Raw genomic sequence first — 24040 nt, 5'->3', positions numbered from 1 at the left:
TTTGTCAGTCAGTCAGTCATTTTTTTTATTTGCAGGAAATCACTCCTTCCTGCGGGTGGCAGAGACAAAAGGCATGATTGCCTGACGAGGTCTGTGACCCCGTAACAAACTAACCAGTCTACAGCAGTACATCAGAAAGCTGGTACAATACATAAATATGAACATGGAAGCCAAGGAAAATATTAAGAATAATAAAAACAAAAAATACACGCATACATTCATACAGCATGGCTCTATTCTTTCAACCACTATGGACTGGGGCGGCTTAATTTGATTTCATTATTTACATTGAACATGGAATTGAACGGCGGCGCAACACGGAAACGGACACAGACAAGAAGGGGACACCACATGCGCACACTACCAACTATTTATTAAACGGAAAGGTGGCATATTTATACGTCCATCTCAAGCATCACACTCATCACCACAGTCCGCTCCAAACCCAACACGTGAATGCCGAGCAGCACCAACATGAAATCAGACAAGATATTTCTAACCTCAGTAGATAAACTGTCAAAAACGGGAAAAAAAGAACATTTTTTTTTAAACGGAAGGCAGGCCATATCTCATAGCAAATGCAGTGTGGACCGAAAACAGCAGAGTAAGACAAGAGAAGCGACCAGCCCGAACCCTAACAAATAAAAAATAAAACATAAAACGATAAAACAATCGTAGCAAAATCAGAGTCACAACAGTTAAGCAAAAGCAGTCAGAACCCTAAGCCAACAACAAAAGACGATCGTAGCAAAAGCACAGTCAAAACAAATGAAGCAAAAGCAGTAAAAAAAACTAAGCCAACAACAACAAAGGACGATCGTAGCAAAAGCAGAATCAATACAAAAGAAACAACAGCGGTCAAACCTAAAACAACAGCAACAAAAAGCACTGGTAGCAAATGCAGAATCAAATGAGCGACGAAATTAACAACCCGCCTAACTAAACACCGCAAGGCCGTTAAAAAATTCTGGGCTTAAGGTCGAACAGTGCATGCCGTCACAAAAAATTATCGAGGAATGAAACTTCATTTCTACGGAGGGATACAGACGAGTCGCTAACACAAATGCTACCCTTTTTTTTTTATCATAAAGGCTTCAAGAATTTCCCGTGCCACCTAATCGCGACTCCTGCCCAGAATACTTATACCATTAAGCATTGGCTCACAGTTGCATTCTTTGCAATGGGTAGACAAATATAACCCGCCTCCGTTTTCTAACGATTTCTCATGCTCCCGTGCTCTGTCGTTATTACAGCGACCCGTCTGGCCTATAAAGACCCCTCCACACGTCAGTGGGATTTCGTAGACCACTCCGACGGCACAGGAACTGTAATGCTTGCCGTGCCTCTTTTCGCACAGGGCTTTTTTCTTCTGCCCGATTTTCGAGCACAATCCGTTCAGCTTTTTGGGCGCGGAGAAAACGACAGGTACGTCATACCGGCCGGCGACCTTCTTCAAGTTATGTGCCACTCGGTGAATATAGGGGACCACTTGCGGTCGCCTTGATCCCGGCTTAGCATGGGATTTCTACTTCTTCCCTTTCATTTTTTGTAGGGAAGACAGGGCCTTATTACTATTCTTAGACAGGCCCTTAGAACTATTAGCACCAGGTGGGCTTGGTGGCTGTACCAAGATGCAGGCCACTAATCCGCTTCTGTTCCTAATGCAGGTGCTAGCAGCAGTCTTCACGCACACGCTTCTTGCCGCCCCGTCTGGGGTGGGAATGGCGCCATCCTATCTACCGGATTATCACGATGGTGATATGCATGCCCGTCTACTCACCGCCGTCAACGCATCAAACTTGACAGTATCATCCCTGCAAGACTGGACCCTCCCGAAATCTTGGACATACCCATCGTCAACGACGGCATCGGACACACTCAATATAAAAGAGCGGCGTTCATCGGCGACGCTCTGTGGGCTTGGTGGCTGTACCAAGATGCAGGCCACTAATCCGCTTCTGTTCCTAATGCAGGTGCTAGCAGCAGTCTTCACGCACACGCTTCTTGCCGCCCCGTCTGGGGTGGGAATGGCGCCATCCTATCTACCGGATTATCACGATGGTGATATGCATGCCCGTCTACTCACCGCCGTCAACGCATCAAACTTGACAGTATCATCCCTGCAAGACTGGACCCTCCCGAAATCTTGGACATACCCATCGTCAACGACGGCATCGGACACACTCAATATAAAAGAGCGGCGTTCATCGGCGACGCTCTGTGGGCTTGGTGGCTGTACCAAGATGCAGGCCACTAATCCGCTTCTGTTCCTAATGCAGGTGCTAGCAGCAGTCTTCACGCACACGCTTCTTGCCGCCCCGTCTGGGGTGGGAATGGCGCCATCCTATCTACCGGATTATCACGATGGTGATATGCATGCCCGTCTACTCACCGCCGTCAACGCATCAAACTTGACAGTATCATCCCTGCAAGACTGGACCCTCCCGAAATCTTGGACATACCCATCGTCAACGACGGCATCGGACACACTCAATATAAAAGAGCGGCGTTCATCGGCGACGCTCTGTGGGCTTGGTGGCTGTACCAAGATGCAGGCCACTAATCCGCTTCTGTTCCTAATGCAGGTCAGTAAACCATACGCTTTATATGCAAAGAAAACTAGCAATTACTTTCTGGTACAGCTTCCGAGCCCACAGTGTTGTGTCGACGTCGCTATTGAATGTTTGGAAATTGTACGTTACTTGCTATTGTTATCTGGGGATATAGAAATGAATCCGGGGCCTGATATTACTACGGAGGTGCTTGTTGAACTAAAGACGTTGTCCTCTGGCCAGGCTACTCTAATCAGTGACGTTCAGGACATTAAAAACAAGCTAACGACAACAGAGAAGACTATTAGCGATTTATTTCAACGGATTGCCGCTTTAGAAATTCATTATCAAAAACTTGAAACTTTGTCAACAGACGTAGAAAATGTACAGAGTACCGCAGAGGAGACGTCTAGGCTGGTGCGGGATCTGGAGGACCGAATTGATGACGCCGAGAACCGCTCGCGGAGGTGCAATTTGATTTTTTATGGCCTTCCGGATCCTACACCATCCGAAACATATGTCGAATCTGAAGAACGCATTATTCACCTTTGTTCCGATACCCTGGATTTAACATTAGACAGTAAAGATATTGAACGTGCGCACCGTCTTGGTCGTCACAGTACGGAACGTCCGCGTCCCATAATTGTAAAGCTTGCCCATTTTAAGACTAAGCAACTGATCCTCTCAAACGGCCGCAAACTAAAAGACACTGACTTTAGCATTGGCGAGGATTTCTCCCGCCGAGTTCAAGATGTTAGGAAACAACTTGTCGCCTTTGCCAAATCAAAGAAGGTTAAATTTTCCTTGCGCTATAAAACCCTCCATGTAGGCCCCAAACGCTATTTTTTCGACGAGACTGAGCAGACAGTAAAAGAAATCTAGCAATCACGACGAAAACATTCAAAACAGCCACGCCCCCGAACATGTCACCGTGCTAATCTTTCGTTTTCAGCAATCTTTACTAACATACGCAGTTTTATTCCAAAGCGGGATCTCATATCAAACTTGGTGCTTTCATCCGATAGTAACTTGCTGGTTTTAACAGAAACTTGGCTGACAGATAACATTGGTGATGATGAGGTACTTGCTGATCTGCCGCATTTCACTCTCTTCCGTTCAGACCGCAAACACGCACGAGGGGGAGGCGTTTTGATAGCGGCGAGCAATCATTTATCATGCACTAATATAGACACTTCATCCGATCTCGAAATAATTTGGCTCATTTGCCGAGCAGCACCACACTCAGTACTGCTGGGTGTCTGCTACAGACCACCGCACAAGACCCCCAATTTTTGCCAGCAGCTAAATATCATATTAGCTAAATTAACTAAGCAGTATCCGAATGCTCACATTATACTCTTCGGGGATTTCAATTACCCGACGATAAACTGGAATAACTTGGCTCATTCCGTAGATAACCGAGCTGACACTAATGAATTCATCGATATTTGTTCTAATTTTAATCTTACCCAGCTAGTATTAGAACCTACGCGTGTAGTAAATGAATCTGCAAACATCCTAGACTTAATACTAACAAGTCATCCCGAAAGTTGCTCGTCCATTACTTACTTACGGGCAATTAGTGATCATAAAGTCATCCACACAGAATTTAATTTTATTCCCACACCGCGCCACAATCCGGGAAAGACTATCCGATTATATGATAAAGGCAATTACGAAGCATTGCGGAGCGAGCTCGGCACCTATTTCCCATCTTATAAAGCAGCCTTTAATAGCCGATCCCTCGAGGAAAACTGGTCAGTATTCCGACAGAAGCTTAACTTCCTCGCAGACAAATATATCCCGAAAACTACATTCCATGATAATCGCCACCAGCCGTGGTTCACAAAATGCCTAAAAAAACTTGAGAATAAGAAGAAACGCCTATTCCGGATAGCTAGAAAGAATCCGAGTACTTGCGCATGGGATAAATATTATGCCGCCGATAACTTGTATTTAACAGCAATTAAAAACGCTAAGCGATCCTTCTATCATAATGACTTGACCAAAATCCTAAACACAACCCCAAAAAAGTTCTGGCAAATCTTAAACCCTAAAAACACGCGTTCGATTACACTCAATAATGACTCAGGCGAACCACTTAGTGATACCGAATGTGCTAACATCTTTTCAGCTGCGTTTTCTTCCGTTTTCACGAGCGAGCCTGATCTGCCCTTACCCACTCTACCTACTATCATTGCTCACACTATGCCTATCCCAAATATTTCTGTTAATGGAATACTCTGCGTAATAGATAAAATTAAACTTTCATCATCAGCAGGCACTGATGAAATAAATTCTAAACTTTTAAAGAACATTAAGCATGTTTGTGCTGTATATTTATCGCTACTGTTTGCTCAGTCTCTTTCCACAGGCACAATACCAGATGATTGGAGCAAGGGAAAGGTCGTTCCAGTACACAAATCCGGTAACAAAAACTCACCATTAAATTATCGTCCTATTTCGCTCACTAGTGTACCATGCAAAATCATGGAGCATATTATCTATTCTGAAATCATGCATTTTCTGGATACTAACAATTTCCTTCACCCTGCGCAACATGGATTTCGTAAAACCTATTCTTGCATCACACAACTCGCAGTATTCCTCCATGATATACACGCTAACCTTGATTTGAATATTCAGACAGACGCCATATTTCTAGATTTTGCTAAAGCATTCGATAAAGTTCCCCATCGACGCCTACTGCTCAAACTTTCACAACTGAACCTGCACCCTAACATCTTAAAATGGATCCAAGAATTCCTTGCGTACCGCTCGCAGACAGTTTCTATTAATAATCAGTGTTCTAATTCCGTCCCTGTAACCTCAGGTGTACCCCAGGGCTCTGTCCTAGGCCCTCTCCTCTTTTTAATATATATAAATGACTTACCAGACCTCCTCTCATGTAATATCCGTCTATTTGCTGACGACTGCGTAATCTACCGCTCAATAAATAACATCTCCGACCAAAATGCCCTTCAGGATGATCTTAACCGCGTTAAAAAATGGTGCGATGATTGGCTAATGACCCTTAACCCAAACAAATGCAAACTCATTTCGTTTCACCGCAAACATCAACCCTTTTCTTTCTCTTACAGGCTTGCTAATACTTCAATAGAGCTCATCCACTCATATAAATACCTGGGTGTCATATTGAGTCATGACTTATCTTGGCGCGAACACGTTACTAACATAATATCATATGCGAATAAAACCTTAGGATTCCTCAAGCACCATTTACGTCATGCACCTACAGATGTAAGATTACTCGCCTACAACACACTGGTAAGACCTAAACTTGAATACGCGTCCCCCATTTGGAGCCCCCATCAAGGATACCTCATCGATGCACTTGAAGCCATCCAAAATCGCGCAGCTCGTTTCATTCACTCGCAGTATTCATACGAAGTCAGTGTATCATCCTTGAAATCGCAGTCTAACATACGAAGTCTTTCTTTCCGTCGCCGCATCGCCACCCTATCCCTTTTCCACAAATTCTACTACAGCTCACTCCGCCAAGAACCATACATCTGCGCACCTCCGCCACGCATTTCCCATCGCACCGGCCACTCACTTCAAGTCGCTCGTCCACGCGCCCGTACCGTAACCTTTTCGTCTTCCTTCTTTCCACGAGCCGCGTCAGACTGGAACGGCCTATCCCACTCCGTCGTTACCATCACCTGTCCATCATCCTTCAGTGCCAACATTGAAATGTGTTTATCACGTGAAAATCTGTAAAAAAAAAAAAAAAAGAAAAAAAAAAAAAGTGCAATATTTTATGATTGTCTACCCCACCCCTTATGTAATACCCCGAAAGGGGCCTTTAAGGTTAATAAATGAAATGAAATGAGAGCAAGTAATAAACGACTCAGGTTTATTTATCTTCTTAGATACAGCCCTTCAAATTGACCGCAATAGGTACATTTCACTCTCACCACATAGAAACAAAAGAATGAGACATTCCAAACATTTATTCGAATATCGAGCACACAGAGATACGTTCATGTTCTCTTTTTCTCCCTGGAGATCTGCGAATGGAATTACTTAGCTGATGAAGAGGATAATTGGCCATAGCCTGATAATTATAGTTCACGACTGACAACTGTTCCTTGAGTACCCTATAATTATATATATATATCATCATCATCAGCCTGTCTATGCCCACTGCAGGGCGAAGGCCTCTCCCATATTACTCCAATTAACCCGGTTCTGCGCTAGCTGCATCCACGTGACCCCCGCGAATTTCTTAACCTCATCCGCCCACCTAACTGTCTGCCGCCCCCTGCTACGCTTTCCTTCCCTTGCAATCCAGTTTGTTACCCTAAGCGACCATCGGTTATCCTCTTTTCGCACTACATGTCCTGCCCATGTCAATTTCTTCTTTTTAAATTCCACTAGAATGTCGGTAACTAGAGTTATTTCTCTGACCCACTCTGCACGCTTTCTATCTCTTAATGTTACCCCTACAATTTTTTGTTCCATAGCCCTCTGGGTTGCCCTCAACTTAAGTAGAACTCTCTTGGTTAGCCTCCACATTTCAGCCCCATAGGTGAGTACAGGTAAGATGCGACTATTGTATATTTTCCTATTTAGCGATACCGGTAAGTTGCTAGTCATAACCTGAGAGTGCTTGCCAAATGCGCTCCATCCCAATCTTATTCTTCTTGTTATTTGCTTTTCATGGTCCGGATCTGCGGCTACTACCTGTCCTAAGTAGACATGTTCGCCTCTCAACTTCCAGTACTTCGCTACCTAATGTAAACTGCTGTTGCTTCCCGAAGCTGTTAAACATTACCTTAGTCTTCTGCATATTGATTTTCAAGCCTACCTTTCTACTTTTCCTGTCTAGGTCATCAATCATTATTTTTCAGTTCATCCCCCGAGTTTCTTAGCTAGGCAGCGTGATCAGCAAATCGCAGATTACTGAGGTATTCTCCATCTACCCTTATCCCTAACTGCTCCTATTCTAAGTCTCTGAATACTTTTTCTAAGGAAGCTGTGAATAGTACTGGGGAGATCGTGTCTCCTTGCCTAACACCTTTCTTTATGAGAATTTGGTCACTTCCTTTATGCAGAACTATGGTTGCTGTGCAGCCATTATATATATCTTCCAGCGCTCTCGCGTACGGCTCGTCTACCCCCTGATTTCGCAATGCCTGCATCACCGCCGAGGTTTCAACTGAGTCAAATGCTTTTTCGTAATCAATGAATACTATGTATAAAGGCTGGTTATGCTCCGAGCATTTTTCTATCACCTGAATGATGGTATAGATATGATCGATAGTAGAGTACCGTTTCCGAAAACCTGCTTGATCCTTTGCTTGATTGCAGTCTAAGGTTGTCCTGATTCTATTAGCGATTACCTTAGTAAATACCTTATACGTACTAGACAGTAGGCTGATTGGTCTGTAATTTTTAGGATCCTTAGAGTCCCCTTTCTTGAGAATGAGGATAATGGTTGCATTCTTCCAGTGTTCCGGTACCGTCGATGACAAGAGGCACTGCGTATGCAGGGTGGCCAGTTTTTCCAGCACGATATCCCCCCCCCCCCCCCCCCGTCCTTCAACAAATCTGTAGTTATCTGATCTTCTCGAGCTGATTACCCCCTTTTCATAGTTTCTGATGCTTTCTTGACCTTGTCCTTTGTCACTGGTGGAACGTCTGACTGTCTTTCCCTACCGCCAATCACATTACGGTCCTGACTACTTTGGCTACTGTAGAGATCTGTATAGAACTCCTCGGCTACTTTTACTATCTCCTCCATATTCGTGATGACGTTGCCCGCCTTATCCCTTATCGCATACATCTGGTTTTTGCCTATGCCCAATTTCTTCTTTACCGCTTTAAGGCTTCTCCCGTTCTTTACAGCATGCTCAATGTTATCCAGTTAATACTTCTTTATATCGGCCACCTTCGCGCTTATTGATTAGCTTAGATATCTCGGCCAATTCAATCTGGTCTGTTGGATTGAAAGCTTTCATACTCTGGCGTTTCTTAATCAAATATTTCGCCTTCTTAGACCGCTTATCGGTATCCACTCTAACTATCCTACCGCCTACTTCTACAGCGCACTCAGTAATGATATCTCTGAAATTATTGTTCATTGCGTCTAGGGTAATGTCCTCGTCCTCGGTTAGAGCTGAGTATCTATTCTGTAGCGAGATCCTGAACTCTTCTGCCCTCCCCCTCACCGCTAATTCATTGATGGGTTTCTTCCTTACTAATCTGTTGCGTTCATTCTTCAGATTCAGGCTAACTCGGGACCTCATCATCCTTTGGTCACTGCATCGTACTTTCCCGATTGCCTCTACATCTTGCATAATGGCGGGGGTTGAACACAGTATGAAGTCAATTTCATTTTAGTCTCCCCGTTAGGACTCTTCGATGTCCATTTCCGGTTCATCCGTTTGCTGAAGAAGGTATTCATGATTCTTAAGTTATTGCGCTCTGCAAACTCAACTAGTAACTCCCCCCTGCTATTTCTAGAACCAATGCCATAGTCACCTACTTCCTGGTCTCCTGCCTGCTTTTTCCCTACCTTGGCATTGAAGTCGCATATTAGTACAGTATACTGCGTCTTTACTTTTCGCATTGCCGATTCTACACCTTCGTAGAAGCTTTCAACTGCCTGGTCATCATAACTACATGTAGGTGCCTAGGCCTGTACGACCTTCAGTTTATACCGCATTATTAAGCCTAATTAGGATGCCTGCCACCCTCTCGTTAATATTATAGAATTCATCTATATTACCCGCTATGTGCTTATTGACAAGGACACCTACTCCTAGTTGTCGCCTCGATAACACAGTATATGCCCATCCTTCATTACAGTGTATGCCTCATTCGGCCTCCTAACCTCACTAAGCCCTATGACATCCCATTTCATGCCCGCTAGTTCCTCTGACAGCGCTGCTAAACTAGCTTCACTAGCTAGGGTTCTAGCATTAAACTTTGCCAAGGTCAGTTTCCAATGGCGGCCTGTCCAGCGGAGCCAGGCTTTCTTAGCACCCTCTGCTGCGTCACAGGTCTGGCCGCCGCCGTGGTCTGTTGTTCCGCAGCCGCTGGCGACTGAGGGCCGGGGTTTTATGGAGCTTATCATGAGAGGTTGCGACCAAATACTGCACCAGGGTGGCCAACTCCTGTTCTGGTGAGGGAGTGCGTTGCCGGTGATGTTCAGCTGCATCAGGGCGCGCCCCAAACGTGTTTATGCAATTCCATCGACACGCGGATTTTTTAATCCGGTGGAGAATTGCGCGGCACCTGGATTTGAACAATGCGGCGGATGCTCTACCGCTACGCCTCTGCTGCACCCTAAACATATATATATATATATATATATATATATATATATATATATATATATATATATATATATATATATATATATATATATATATATATATATATATATATATATAAGGCTAGCGATCTTGCTTCCAACTCAGGACGGTCTGTGTTTGAAAAGTACTGCAAATTACTGGACCACATATCAGCCACCCGGCCCGGCATCACTCGTGTGTACGCTATCCTGGTTCTACCAAGAACAGAAAATCGTCAAAACCACAGAGACAGGGCTTTTCGCTGGCAAAATCGAAAGACATGCCTCTTCAACCGCCTATTGTGGGCTTTCTGCAGGCGCTCCAAGCTCCTATACTAAGTGGACCATGACTTTGAGTGGCTTCCACCGACACGCGTGCTCGCTGCCAATGGCCTCCATCCAAGCTATGACGGAACCGCCCTGATTGCAAGTAAGATTAAGGATTTCTGCTCAAAAGGCACTCCAGATGTGGGAGCGTCCTCATGGATTGAGTGCGCACCAAATAAGCCTTCTGCAGCAACGATAAGCACTTCTACAGGGCATGCACTAACAGACGATCCCAATACTGTTGCCATTGCTTCAAGTCCTATTTCCGTTGACACTTTTGCTACCGGTGTCAGTCGTGGCGGTGTCCTTGCTGCAACTACTGCTGCTCCCGACGCAGCTGTCCCCGATGAGGCTGCTCCCTTCGACGCGCTTACAGGCGATTCCACTACTGGTGCCATTACTTCAAGCCCTAGTGCCGCCAACGCTTTTACTACTAGCGTCTGTCCTGATGGTGTCCTTGCTGCAAATACTGCTGACACTGCTGTTTGTGACGCAGCTGTCCGATATGAGGCTACCTCCGTCGACGCTCCTGCTTCTGACGCTGCGGCTCCCGCTACCGACATTTCCACTCACACCAAATCTGCTCCGGACTCGCCTGGTCTCGATGCTGCTGATTCTGACAGGCTCCTGCTGAAGAAGCCCTTCCCAGCGTATCATCTAGAGGCCCTCATGATTCCGCCAGCTTCTAACGCGCAGAGCTCCAGCCTTCATTGCCCCGCTGTTTCCGACTCTCGAGATCTTTGCCCTCAGAAGTGTAATACTCAGTTTTTAAACAGTTGTGTTCTAAGTCGAACCTTTGCAAAGCCCATGCTACGTGTGCCCCGTCTTCAGCTAACCATGCCTCGACCGAGGAGCGCCAGTACAACCTTCGAAAGAAACTCCCGAACACCGTAAGAAAACCCTTATGACTTAAACACTCTGTTCCCAAGAAAAGCCCAGCCTCAAATACTGCAACAAATTTCTATGCGTTAGAAAAGTAGAAGAAAAGCGCATTCGTTCAGAACTGCACGAACGACTTTAAAGGCTTATCTAGCGGGCTCCACTGCCCAGCGTGGTCTCTGCGTTAATGTAAAACCAGCAACGACCAAACTGTCTAAGAGGAACCGTGAAAAAGTAGAACAGCATATCGCAACGTCTGCTTTGGAATTTACACGCATTCTTTTGGATCACCACCAATCTGCCCTAAAGTCATTAGCGAGTACAGAAAAACAGTTGCTTAATCATCTTAACCTCTCTTGCGAAGAACTTGCTGCTCTTGACGCGTACGAAAAGAAAAAATGGGAAGATATTAACTCCGTGAAATCCAAAAAACTTTTGCGCGACAAAATCTCCCGGCCCGCGCAGTCCTAGCCTCCGTTGCCATCTCAGGTTCAAACCTCAATTGTAAATCATTCAAACTTCACTCTGACTAATGACGATGAGAGTGCCCGGCCTAAATTTTTGCCCTGCGTCAGGTGGGTTCAATGAGTTTCAGCTGTTAAAGGACTTGGAAACTTTTGCCCGCAATATGAGACATAAGGAGTACTTCCATGGCCGGCCACAACATCCCGTACAAGATGGTAAATTGCCCTCTCAAAATCACTGGACTCCCCCGACTCAAAGAGAAAACTGCCTCGAAATTTATGTTACGGCAGTCCAAAATGATATGCTTAAAGCTTACAATACCCAAACGAAATTTTGTCGTAACCTTTCTTGAAAAGAAACCGCATCAATAAAGCGACTCGCGTCACAAACTGATATTGTCATAAAGCCCGCTGACAAGGGTGGTGCCATTGTAGTCAAGAACAGAAGTGACCACATCGCGGAAGCCGAAAGGCAACTGGCAGATGGTTCCTTTTACCGCCTGCTAGAAAGCGATCCGACTGCGGAGTTTAAAACGGTTTTGGAAGAAACCTTACACAGTCTTAGCTTGAGTGCAAAAAATTGACAAAAGCAATGCAAAGTCAATCATTCTCCTCAGCCCTGTACCAGGCCGATTTTATTTATTGCCCAACATTCATAAACCTAACAACCCTGCACGACCTATCATTTCCGGTATAGGAACCGCAACTAAAAACCTGTCACGCTATGTTGGCACTCTAATTAATAAGATTCCAGTCACATTCCAGTCCTACATAAAGGATACAACTGATTTCCTAGCTGATATAGCTGATATCACCATCCCTCAAGGTGTCTTGCTCGTAACTCTGGGTGTTGCGTCAGTTTATACCAATATCCCCACTCCGATGGTATCCGGTCAGTTGTAAAGGCTTTTGAATATCAAAACTTATGCAGTAACATTGACGGTTCTACAGTGGCTATCCTTCTTAAATTAATACTTGAACTTAACAACTTTGAATTTGACGCAGACATTATGTCCAGATTAACGGAACATCGATGGGTACACGTATTGGTCCCAACTACGCCATAATGTTCATGGGCTTATTAGAAGACCGGTTTCTCGACGACCCCCCGCTAAAACCTTTTACTACAAGAGATTCATAGACATATTTTTATTTGGCAACATGGTGAAGCAGAACTTCTATCATTCATCTCTAGTTTTAATAATGTGCATGAGGCCATAAACGTTTCTCATTCTTATTCTCGAACCACTATTGCTTTTCTAGACGTGACAGTGTCAATAAAGAATGGCAAACTAATCACTGATCTATACCGGAAACCCAGTGATAGACCTCAGTACCTGCACTTCGGCAGCAGCCATCTTAAATACTGGAAGACTAGCATCCCATATGGACAAGCCGCCCGCTTTAAACGGATATGTTCAGACGATCGCGACTTTCAATTTCACTGTGCCAACCTTCATAACACCCTAATGGAACGCAAATATCCAGAGCGCCTAATAAATGATGCAGTGGAACGAGCAAGCCTTCTTGATCGCAAAACTCTCCTCAAAGCGGAAAAGGAACCATCCGGCAAATCACGAATCAATCTCGTGCTAACGCATTCAGCTTCGGTCCCCAACGCTGCAGGCATATTAAAGAAACATCATAGTATTCTCATGCAAAGTGAGTGTCTAAAATAAATTAAGCAGCAAGCCCCCCGTGTTGTCTATCGTCGTAACAAGAACCACAGTGATATTTTAACTTCGTCTAAACCTAGCCGCACTGCACCAATCGGCTGCTATCCTTGCAACAACTCATGGTGCAAAATTTGTGCACAAATGACTACATCGGTGAAAGCTTTCCGCGCTCAAACTTTAATGTAAAAATTCGGGGCCACTTCTCATGCGATACGGACAACATGATTTATATGCTTGAATGTTCTATCTGCAAAATTCAGTACATTGGCCAAACCGAAACACCCTTCAGATACCGATTTAAGAATCATAAAGCTCATTGTAATAAACTGCCTAACCTTCCTATATCTAACATTACCAAGCACCCCTTTGAAAAAATGCAAGTAACTATACTGGAATCAGCTTTCAGAACCCACCATGAACGCGAAGTCCGCGAACATTTTTAATACACAAGTTTAACTAGGTTTCTTGTGGTCTGAATGAAAACATTGGCAAGCTAACTTATCTCTCGTCGAAGCATTTTAACTAAATGAAAGCGTCTTTGGCAGATTCTTAAAAGATATTATGTTTAATCGACATTGGCTCCATTTTGCACTGTTTGCCTCTTCGCTTGCGTTCTTACGGTCACAGCTCAAAGCCCCTCACAGGATGTCATGCTTTACTTGCACTGATCTTTTTCCTGTTTGCCAGTTTCTCACGATCATATAGCTTCCCGTCGTAACATGGACTGATCATTACAATTTGTCCAATAAACTTGTTCACGATTCCTTGTGTAATCAACACTGGTATGAACAATTAACTTCTTTAACTGCTTCTCTTTGTCTCCATAGCATTGAGCACACAATCGAGTTTTGTCACCATGTCGCTATTTCAGTGACTGTTTACTTTTTTTTGTACCGCGCTAAATCACAGTTATATTACACTAGGAACTGGTGGGCGAGTTGGTCTGACATATCTTGTGAAGCAGCGCAACGGCACAACGCCAGAGGAAGAAAGGGTTGGGTTTGTCAATTTCTTCCTCTGGCCTTGTGCCGTTGCACTGCTTCACTAGATATATTTCACTTTTAAATTCTATTTACGTGTGATCTGTTACTGCCGCCTGCCAGTAAGAATGATATTTCAGTAGGTGAATCCCCCCCTCCCCTCTTGAATATTGCAGGATCAAGTGTGACACGTACTCCACCCATTCTAACCTCGTGATATTTTGTTTTGTGCGCCGATAGTGACAACAATCTTTTAGGTGATATATCTTGCTTTCTTTGTGCAACATATTAAAATGCATGACCTAAGCGCTACACGTGTCATTCTGTCTATATACCTTGCACCGCCATTACATCAGGCGTGTGGAATCTTGTTTTGATATTTTGATGTTTATTTGTTGATAGTGGCTGGTCACGTGTTCTTCGATTGTGCATGTATACGAGAAATGGGAACCGACAGCTTCTTTCTACATTCTTTGACGAAGGCCGGACCCCGGCCGAAACGTCGGATTAAAGTTTTGTTTTTTCCACCGTGTGTCACCTCCTTTACGCTTATGCCCTACCGGACCCTTTCGAGCTTCACCCCCTCCCTGTATATATATATATATATATATATATATATATATATATATATATATATATATATATATATATATATATATATATATATATATATATATATATATGCGAAGGAAAGAAGCCAACAGTCGGCGAAGCCAAAGAAAGCATTGGGGATTGTACTTTCTGTCTATATTGCCGCGAAACCTTCAAAACAGTATTTGTTGCTTTTTAACAGCCGCCGGCATACAGGCTTATCACTCTGATTCTGGACCGCGTATCAGTTCCGTAATCTTTGTTTGTTTATGCTCGATGTCGCGAGTCACACCTTTATCAGTTTTGTTGTAGCACAAGATGCACCGAGATCTGTCTCGAAGGTTCCGGCCACTCGGGTGTCTTTCCACAATGTTCCAGCCCGTGCTGGTAGCTGTTTGCGACGTTATCTAGATTGTTCTGTGCAGCCTTTAAATTGAGCGTTGCCGAGTGTGACGGGTATTCTTTGTTCGACGATCAACGAGCACGTTTGTTTCTATCGCCGCCGCCGAGTTGCTTAGTTCTTTTGCGGGCGCAAGTCAGCCCAAATAAAGAGTTCCTTTAGTGCAATTATCGACCCCTTCATTTGTGTCGTTGGCCTCGTCACCACTACGTGACATCTGGTGGAGGTGCTGCCTTTGATCCTTCAAGCGAAGACCCAAGCCGTGTTCCTGTCGCCCTGGAAGACCATCCTACAGGTCACCGAGCCAGCCGCCGACTTCAAGGCCTACAACCCGAACACGGTCTGCTGCCTGACCCCACTCGATCTCGGAAGACATCGACGCTCACAATGGCCCAGCCTACAGCACCGGTTGTTTTCGTTCAACCCCGTGAACCCCCCTGCTTCCATGGACGACCGGATGAAGATGCAGAAGACTGGGTGGACCTTTTCGACCGTGTGGCAGAATTCAATGGCTGGAACGACGCCACGAAACTCAGGCAAGTCTACTTCGTTCTTCAAGGACATGCCCGAGTTTGGTTCGAAAATCATGAGGCAGCTATGAAGGATTGGGACATTTTCAAGGAAGCGTTTTTTACTGCCTTTTCAAGCGTCGTCCGAAAAGAAAGAGCCCAGGACCTCCTTCAGTCAAGACTTCAACTTCCTAACGAGCCTGTGCTGGCGTACGTTGAAGAGATGAAGCGCCTCTTTCGCCGCGCTGACCCTGACATGACTGAAGGTGAGAGAGTCAAATTTTTAATGCGAGGCGTCAAATAATCGCTTTTTGCAAATCTTGTCCGAAATCCGCCCAAAACAGTGGCGGAATTTGAAACGGAAGCGTCTGCCATCGAGAAGACGTTGTACACCCGGATGCGCCACTACGAGCGACCACTCCAGGCAGACTACTCAATCCACTACCCCAGCGCATCTACAAGCGGAGAGAACCTTCGGGACCTCATCCGGGAGATCGTGCGAGAGGAGCTCCGCCGACTGATGCCATCATCGCAACACACCGCAGGTGGCGACGCTCGCGGATGTCGTCCGTGAAGAAGTCCAGCAGGGGCTGGGCGTTCCTCAAGCGACGGCTGCGACTGTTCCAACACACGAGGCAACAGCGATGAACTACGCTGGTGCATTACGTCGCCCTCCGCCCCGACGTGATGACTTTCCGAGTCCTCACCGCAACCGTCCTGTTCCTGAAAACCGCCCCTTGGCCCCGCCTGCCAAGCCTACCAACGACCCCCAAACCCCCGGAAGTGCGACGCCTGGAGGACTGCAAACAACCGGCCATTATGCTTCCACTGCGATGAGGCCGGCCACATTCTGCGCCACTGCCCGTACCGACGAATCGGTCTCCGCGGATTTGCAGTCGACGCTCCACGACCACGCCCAGGTGAACGACCACAAGAAATTGACAACTATCTGCGTAGCGGTAAGATTGCGCCACCAATCCGTCGATTCAGGTCTCCATCGCCGTACAGGGCCCGCTTTGCGTCGCCAGGCCGTACCTATGATGAGAGTGTGCGCGGAAAGTCCCCAAGCCCGCGCAGGGGAAACTAAACAGAGCAACCTTTGGAGGTGAGGTTGCTCAAAGACGAAAAGACGAACATCCTCCGCCGCCGACGACCAGTAACGACGACGCAGCCATTTCACCGCCGCTCCACACGACGTCATCGACGACATCACAACCATACTGCAAGCAGACCACGGCGCCCAGCGCAGTAACTACGGTATGCCCCGGCCATGACCTGAAGAAACGACGGAGCCGAGATCGGACACTAAGGCCCACGTGCAATGCGAGGACGCGAACAAGTGACCTTGAAGTTGATATCGACGGTCGCAGAGTCACTGCCCTAGTAGACACCGGAGCTGACTATTCAGTCATCAGCGGACCGTTAGCCTCTCAGCTCAGAAAAGTTACCACCGCTTGGGATGGCCCGCTGATTCGCACCGCAGGTGGCAACCTGATTACTCCATCGGGACGATGCACTGCAAGAATAACTGTAAATGGGCGTACATATCCCACCAGCTTTGTGGTCTTGCAGCAGTGCTCCCGCGACGTGTTTTCAGGCATGTACTTCCTAAATGACCATAGGGCTATCATCGACCTGCGATCCAAGCTCATCAAGCTCTGCAGACAAAGCCATTCCTGGTACGACGACGTCGATGCAACACATCGCTCTAAACGTCCTCGATGAAGAATTGACCGTCCTGCCCTGATCAAGCATCGCAGTCTGCGTAGGTAGCGCAAACATCGAAACCGCTGAAGGCATCGTCGAAGGAAATATCCAATTGCTCTTAGAACGATGTGTCGGCATCGCAAGAGGCATCGCGAAATTCCGGAGAGGTCAAGCTCGGGTGCTGGTAACAAACTTCACCGAAGAATACCGGCATCTCAACAAGCGCACGACAATCGCTTTTCTCAACGAATTAGCCGACCTCAAAGATGTATTCGCCCTCCACGACCAAACGCTGGAAGACGCACCGGACCAATTCCGTCAGTCCAAATTTGACATCAACCCGGCATTGACCCACAGCAGGAAAGACCAGATTCTTAGTCTTCTTCGAAGCTACGGGGAGTGATTCTAGTCGTCATCGAAGGTACGACAAACACCACCGGCCAAGCACCGCATAATAACGGACGAACACACCCGACCTCTGCGCCAAAGCCCTTATCGTGTATCGCCGCGAGAACGCCAGGCCATTCGCGATCAAGTTGAAGAAATGCTACGTGATGACGTAATCCAGCCCTCGAACAGCCCCTGGGCGGCACCAGTCGTTTTGGTCAAGAAGAAAGACAGCACACTTCGCTTCTGCGTTGATTACCGCCGCTTGAATAGCATAACGAAAAAGGATGTCTACCCGCTTCCCCGCATCGACGACACTCTCGACCGGCTCTGCAATGCAAGGTACTTCTCATCGATGGACCTGAAGAGCGGATATTGGCAAATTGAGGTCGACGAAAGAGATCGCGAAAAGACCGCATTCATCACACCGGACGGCCTTTATGAGTTCGAGGTGATGCCATTTGGCCTCTGCTCCGCACCAGCCACGTTTCAACGAGTAATGGACACAGTCCTGGCAGGCTTGAAGTGGCAAATTTGTTTGGTATATTTGGACGACGTTGTTGTCTTCTCGTCAAACTTTGAAGACCACCTAAAACGACTACAGACAGTGCTGGAAGCCATCAAGTCATCGGGACTAACGCTAAAAGCAGAAAAGTATCACTTCGCCTACGAAGAACTCCGGTTCCTAGGACACATCGTTAGCAAGGACGGTATTCGCCCAGACCCGGAGAAAACAGCTGCAATCGCACAATTCCCACCGCCTGCCGACAAGAAAGCTGTGCGCCGATTCCTTGGGCTGTGCGCTTATTATCGACGATTTGTCAGAAACTTTTCGCGGATCGCCGAACCGTTGACGCAGCTTACAAAGGCTGACGTACCTTTTAAATGGGAAGCGCCGCAAGAAGAAGCCTTCGACGAACTTAAGCGCCGCCTGCAATGCCCTCCTGTACTTGGCCACTTTGATGAAAACGCCGAGACCGAAATTCACACCGACGCGAGCAGTGTGGGCCTAGGAGCCGTTCTTGTCCAGAAGAGTGCCAGACAGGAGAAAGTAATCGCCTACGCAAGCGGGTCCCTCACAAAAGCCGAAGTCAATTACTCGACGGCCGAGAAGGAGTGCCTTGCAATCATCTGGGCCACTTCTAAGTTTCGTCCATACCTATACGCCCGACCATTCAAGGTGGTAAGCGACCATCACGCGCTCTGCTGGCTGGCTAATTTGAAAGATCCTTCCGGCCGCCTTGCCAGATGGAGCCTACGACTTCAAGAATTTGACATGACTGTAGTCTATAAGTCGGGCCGGAAGCATTCCGACGCAGACTGCTAATCCCGCGCTCCGGTCGATGCTCCCCCGAAGGACGATGACGACAACGCCTTTTTGGGACCGGTAAGCGCCAGCAGTTTCGCAGAACAACAGCGATTAGACCCTGAGCTGAAAGCGCTAGCCGATTACTTGGAAGGAAAGACCGCTTCCCCTCCTGGTGTGTTCAGGCGACATTTATCATCCTTCACGTTAAACAATGGCCTCCTCGTGAAGAAGAACTTCGCACCTAACAAGACCGCGCTGCTTCTCGTAGTGCCTAACACCCTTCGGCAAGAAATTTTGCAGGCATTGCACGATGAGCCCACAGCAGGCCACCTCGGATTTGCGCGCACATTGCGTCGAATCCAGGAGAAGTATTACTGGCCGCGGCTGCCTGCCGAAGTTGCCCACTACGTGAAGACGTGTCGTGAGTGCCAACGACGCAAGACGCCGCCGAACAGACCAGCAGGACTACTAAACCCGATTCCGCCCCCAATCGTGCCCTTTCAACAAATTGGGATGGATCTCCTCGGCCCCTTTCCATCTTCGTCTGTGGGTAACAAGTGGATCATCGTGGCCACTGACTACCTTACCCGTTACGCCGAAGCAAGAGCACTACCAAATGGTACCGCGGCAGAAGTCGCCAAATTTTTTGTCGAACAAATTCTCTTGCGACACGGCGCCCCAGAAGTGCTCATCACGGACAGGGGAACGGCGTTTACGGCAGAGTTGACGCAAGCCATCCTGGAATACAGTCACACAAGCCATCGACGAACAACTGCGTACCATCCCCAGACCAATGGCCTTACGGAGCGCCTGAACAAAACGATCGCGGACATGATCGCTATGTACGTCGACGCTGAACACAAGACCTGGGACGCCATCTTGCCGTACGTGATGTTTGCGTATAACACGGCAGTCCAGGAGACGACAAGAGCGACCCCGTTTAAGCTTGTGTACGGCAGGGAGCCCACGACGACGCTCGACGCAATGCTGCCGCACATAATCGGCGAAGACAACCTTGATGTCGCCGCCTACCTGCAGCGTGCAGAGGAAGCCCGACGACTCGCACGGCTGCGTATTAAAGACCAACAGCGCACCGACAGCCGACGATACAATTTACGACGACGCCACGCAGAGTACAATCCAGGAGACCAAGTGTGGGTTTGGACACCAATTCGCCGTCGCGGATTAAGTGAAAAGTTGTTGCGTCGATACTTTGGGCCATACAAAATCCTTCGCCGCGTCGGCCCACTGGACTATGAAGTCATTCCCGACGGAATGTCAGCATCACAACGGCGACGCGCACGCCCAGAAATTGTACATGTTGTACGACTGAAGCCATATTACGCGCGTTAAAGAATGTGTGGTGTTTAAAACTTGCAGTGCTTATGTTTAAGTTGCTTTGTTTTGGAACATCGAGGCGATGTTTTTTTTTTAAGGGGGGAGTAATGCCGCGAAACCTTCAAAACAGTATTTGTTGCTTTTTAACAGCCGCCGGCATACAGGCTTATCACTCTGATTCTGGACCGCGTATCAGTTCCGTAATCTTTGTTTGTTTATGCTCGATGTCGCGAGTCACACCTTTATCAGTTTTGTTGTAGCACAAATGCACCGAGATCTGTCTCGAAGGTTCCGGCCACTCGGGTGTCTTTCCACAATGTTCCAGCCCGTGCTGGTAGCTGTTTGCGACGTTATCTAGATTGTTCTGTGCAGCCTTTAAATTGAGCGTTGCCGAGTGTGACGGGTATTCTTTGTTCGACGATCGACGAGCACGTTTGTTTCTATCGCCGCCGCGGAGTTGCTTAGTTCTTTTGCGGGCGCAAGTCAGCCCAAATAAAGAGTTCCTTTAGTGCAATTATCGACCCCTTCATTTTTGTCGTTGACCTCGTCACCACTACGTGACACTATATATATATATATATATATATATATATATATATATATAGTGTGTGTGTGTGTGTGTGTGTGTGTGTGTGTGTGTGTGTGTGTGTGTGTGTGTGTGTTTATTACACTAAAATGAAATCTTGGCAACGGTCAGTTGTAGTGAAACACGACGACCAACTTGTGAAATTCTTTATTGAGGTTTCGGCTGTGGACCTTTGCGTATACTTTTCTACAAATACCGTAACTTCCATGTCAGTACCAACCTGCTGACGAAGGCTGTTCCACAGCCGAAATGTCAATAAATTTTTTCACACCTTGGTCTCCGACACTGCCATCTAGAACTACGAATAATATTAGACGGATTGTCAATAATCATCTCATTTTATTGCTCCATTTTATGCCCCAAACCTGTAACATCCTGCACTAAAAGCTAGAAGCCTGTATCAAATAAATAAATATAACCGCTGAGTTTTACCCGTACTTATCTATGGGGCTGAAACGTGGAGGCTAACGAAGAGGGTTCTACTTAGGTTGAGGACAACGCAGAGGGCCACGGAACGAAAAATGGTAGGGGTAACGTTAAGAGATAAGAAGCGTGCAGAGTGGGTCAGAGAAATAACTCAAGTTACTGACATTCTAGTGGAAATCAAGAAGACGAAATGGACATGGGCAGGACATGTAGTGATAACAAAGGATAACCGATGGTCGCTGAGGGTAACAAACTGGATTCCAAGGGAAGGAAAGCTAGCAGGGGGCGGCAGAAAGTTAGCTGGGCGGATGAGGCTAAGAAGTTGACAGGGGCCAAGTCGATGCAGCTAGCAGGGGACCAGATTAGTTGGAGTAAAGTGAGAGAGGCCTTCTCCCTGCAGTGGGTATATCCGGTTGCTGCTGTTTAGTGCAATCTCATTTTGAGTGCTTTAATATAATCAGATTTCGTAGAGGCCCTTTGGATAGATCATCATCACAATAGGCTTCCGTGCGCTCTTTGTTTCTAGTAACGCTACCTAGCTATTGCATTGACATTGCTGGGTATTGGTAGTTGTACCCTTACAAAAATGACATGGTGTTGACGCCTTGCTGAAAACGAGTTGTATCGACAGAAAGCCAACATGAACCAAAAACAATTTCGAACCAGAATAGCATTTCCACAGTTTATGGCTTTTGCAGAACGGGTGTGTACGCTCATAAGTGAAACATGGCCTCCTTTCCCGAATATTTTAAAATCCACGCAATTTACAGCATGCACGTGCCAAAATACCAAATGTAGCATGAAACGTGACTTCCGCGAAAAAGGCATGTGTTGTGATAGTTGAGCGCCAGTTTCTCAAGAACTCAGCTCTAGCTAATCGCTTGATTTTTATTGTCGACTAAGAAATGAAGGGGCCTAGTTAACAGAACGTCACATGTGAACCTGGTCAGTTGTACTGCAACGAAAACAAATAACTTCACCAGAATGTTATATCGTCATCAGCCTGACAATACCCACTGCAGGGCGAAGGCCTCTCCCGTATGTCTCCACCTAAGCCACATCTGCGCTAGCTGCATCCTCTTGACCCCTGCGAACTTCTTAACCTCATCCGCCCACCTAACTTTCTGCCGCCCCCTGTTATATACAACTTTGCTAATCTACCGCACACAGCCTGTCCGCATAGAGAAGTTCTTGTGGAAACTTGATTAAACCGGTCTCCCACTCACTCTTTATTATAGGGTCCTTTGTAGCCTGTGAGTGTAATACTTAGCAGTACTTGGTTATGTGCGTGCGCAGCATCGTATGTCTAGAGCAGTCCACGCAGACAACGCTGACCCCGAAAGCTAATTCTGCCCGCGGTCGTTCATTTACTGATTTGGTTCTTTAGCCATAGCAGATATCCGTGTGTTCAATCAGCTCCACTAATTTCAACGTAGGCTAGGCACGAAAATACTTAGAAATGAAGTTGAGAATGCTCAACTCCCGCACGTTGGCCACTCTGCCTCTGAAATTTAACTCTGTCTCAATATTCTGCCCACACCCGCCCTGCCTGATACCAACACAAGTTCAAGATGTCATCTTGAATGTGCTTAACAGAACAGCAAAACGACTTCATGATTACTATTAACGCCATCGGCACGTTGCTCAGTTCTTTTGGACTAAATAGTTTACTCTCGTCAGCAGTGCGTTGAATAGGTGAAGAGTTGCAAGCCGTTTTGCCTCAAGCACCTCTTATTTGATATTTATTATTGATTTACCCTGTGATACTGACGTTCATCTAAGGTTATTAAAACGACTGCGTATAACGAGATCTAACTAGTCACATACATATATGACCAGTTAGCTACTCACTCAAGTTTTTAAAGAATTATCAAATGATGTAATGAGTGCCAAACGTATATAAACTATTCAGAATCGGCTTTCACGACTATGACAACAAAAAAGTGAACCTGAATTTCCAACATGCATTGGTGCATATGAACTAGAAAGGGAAACAGAACATCAATATTTAGGGTAATACTGACTTCAAACCTGAGATGAAACGCACACATAAACCAGGTGGCAAACAAATTTCTATTTGGACCCCTGGAATTACACTCCACGCATATGTAACGCCTCTTATTGAATATGCAAATTTGCTGTGAGTGTGGCGCCCTAACACAGCATATAATCGTCATAAATTGTATAGAGTTCAGCGACTGGCTTCTAGATACATGTTTAAAACACACCGGCCTGTAAGTGAACTGTGCAGGGATGCAAACCTTACCCCTTTAGATCTGCGGGTCAAGTTCTGCAGGCTGGAATTCTTATGTCTAATTATTCGTCTCTAGGCTAAAATTAATTTATGTGAATAAGGCCGAAAGTCACCGGATTCATGCTTCAGGTAGTTGGCACATTCAGCCGCCAGTTACCCGAAACTTTGCATTTAAACGCCCTTTCTTCCCAAAGTATTTATTGAATTTCTAGAGTCTTACCTTTACTGATAATCCAATGTCTTAGGATGTATTTTTCTGCGCATGAAGAGAGTGTTGTTATTTTTATTGATAATGTTGCGGGATGTCGGCTGCCAAGCGTTCCTGCCAACGCCA

At 46.3% G+C, this 24040-nt stretch overlaps 2 protein-coding genes across 2 annotated transcripts in view; both read left to right on the top strand.

The window, feature by feature from the left end:
* Positions 1-24040, top strand: part of Mip (Myoinhibiting peptide precursor) — a 73724-nt gene that overhangs the window by 48638 nt on the left and 1046 nt on the right. The gene's annotated exons all lie outside the window — the stretch shown is intronic.
* Positions 1615-3605, top strand: LOC146171976 (uncharacterized). Its single transcript, XM_084586251.1, has one exon. It carries the CDS (start codon positions 1632-1634, stop codon positions 3432-3434), a length of 1803 nt encoding a protein of 600 aa, XP_084442377.1. The 5' UTR covers positions 1615-1631; the 3' UTR covers positions 3435-3605.

Source organism: Amblyomma maculatum, unplaced genomic scaffold (assembly GCF_055883805.1).
Source record: "Amblyomma maculatum isolate TAMU_Amacu unplaced genomic scaffold, ASM5588380v1 scaffold_15, whole genome shotgun sequence".
Classification (NCBI taxonomy): Eukaryota; Metazoa; Arthropoda; class Arachnida; order Ixodida; family Ixodidae; genus Amblyomma; species Amblyomma maculatum.
Note: the sequence above shows the minus strand (reverse complement) of the source record. Positions and strands in the feature narration are given on the sequence as shown.

Bases quoted from the DNA above. Each gene is read 5' to 3' on its own strand.
- LOC146171976 (XM_084586251.1), top strand. From the start codon at position 1,632: ATGCAGGCCACTAATCCGCTTCTGTTCCTAATGCAGGTGCTAGCAGCA.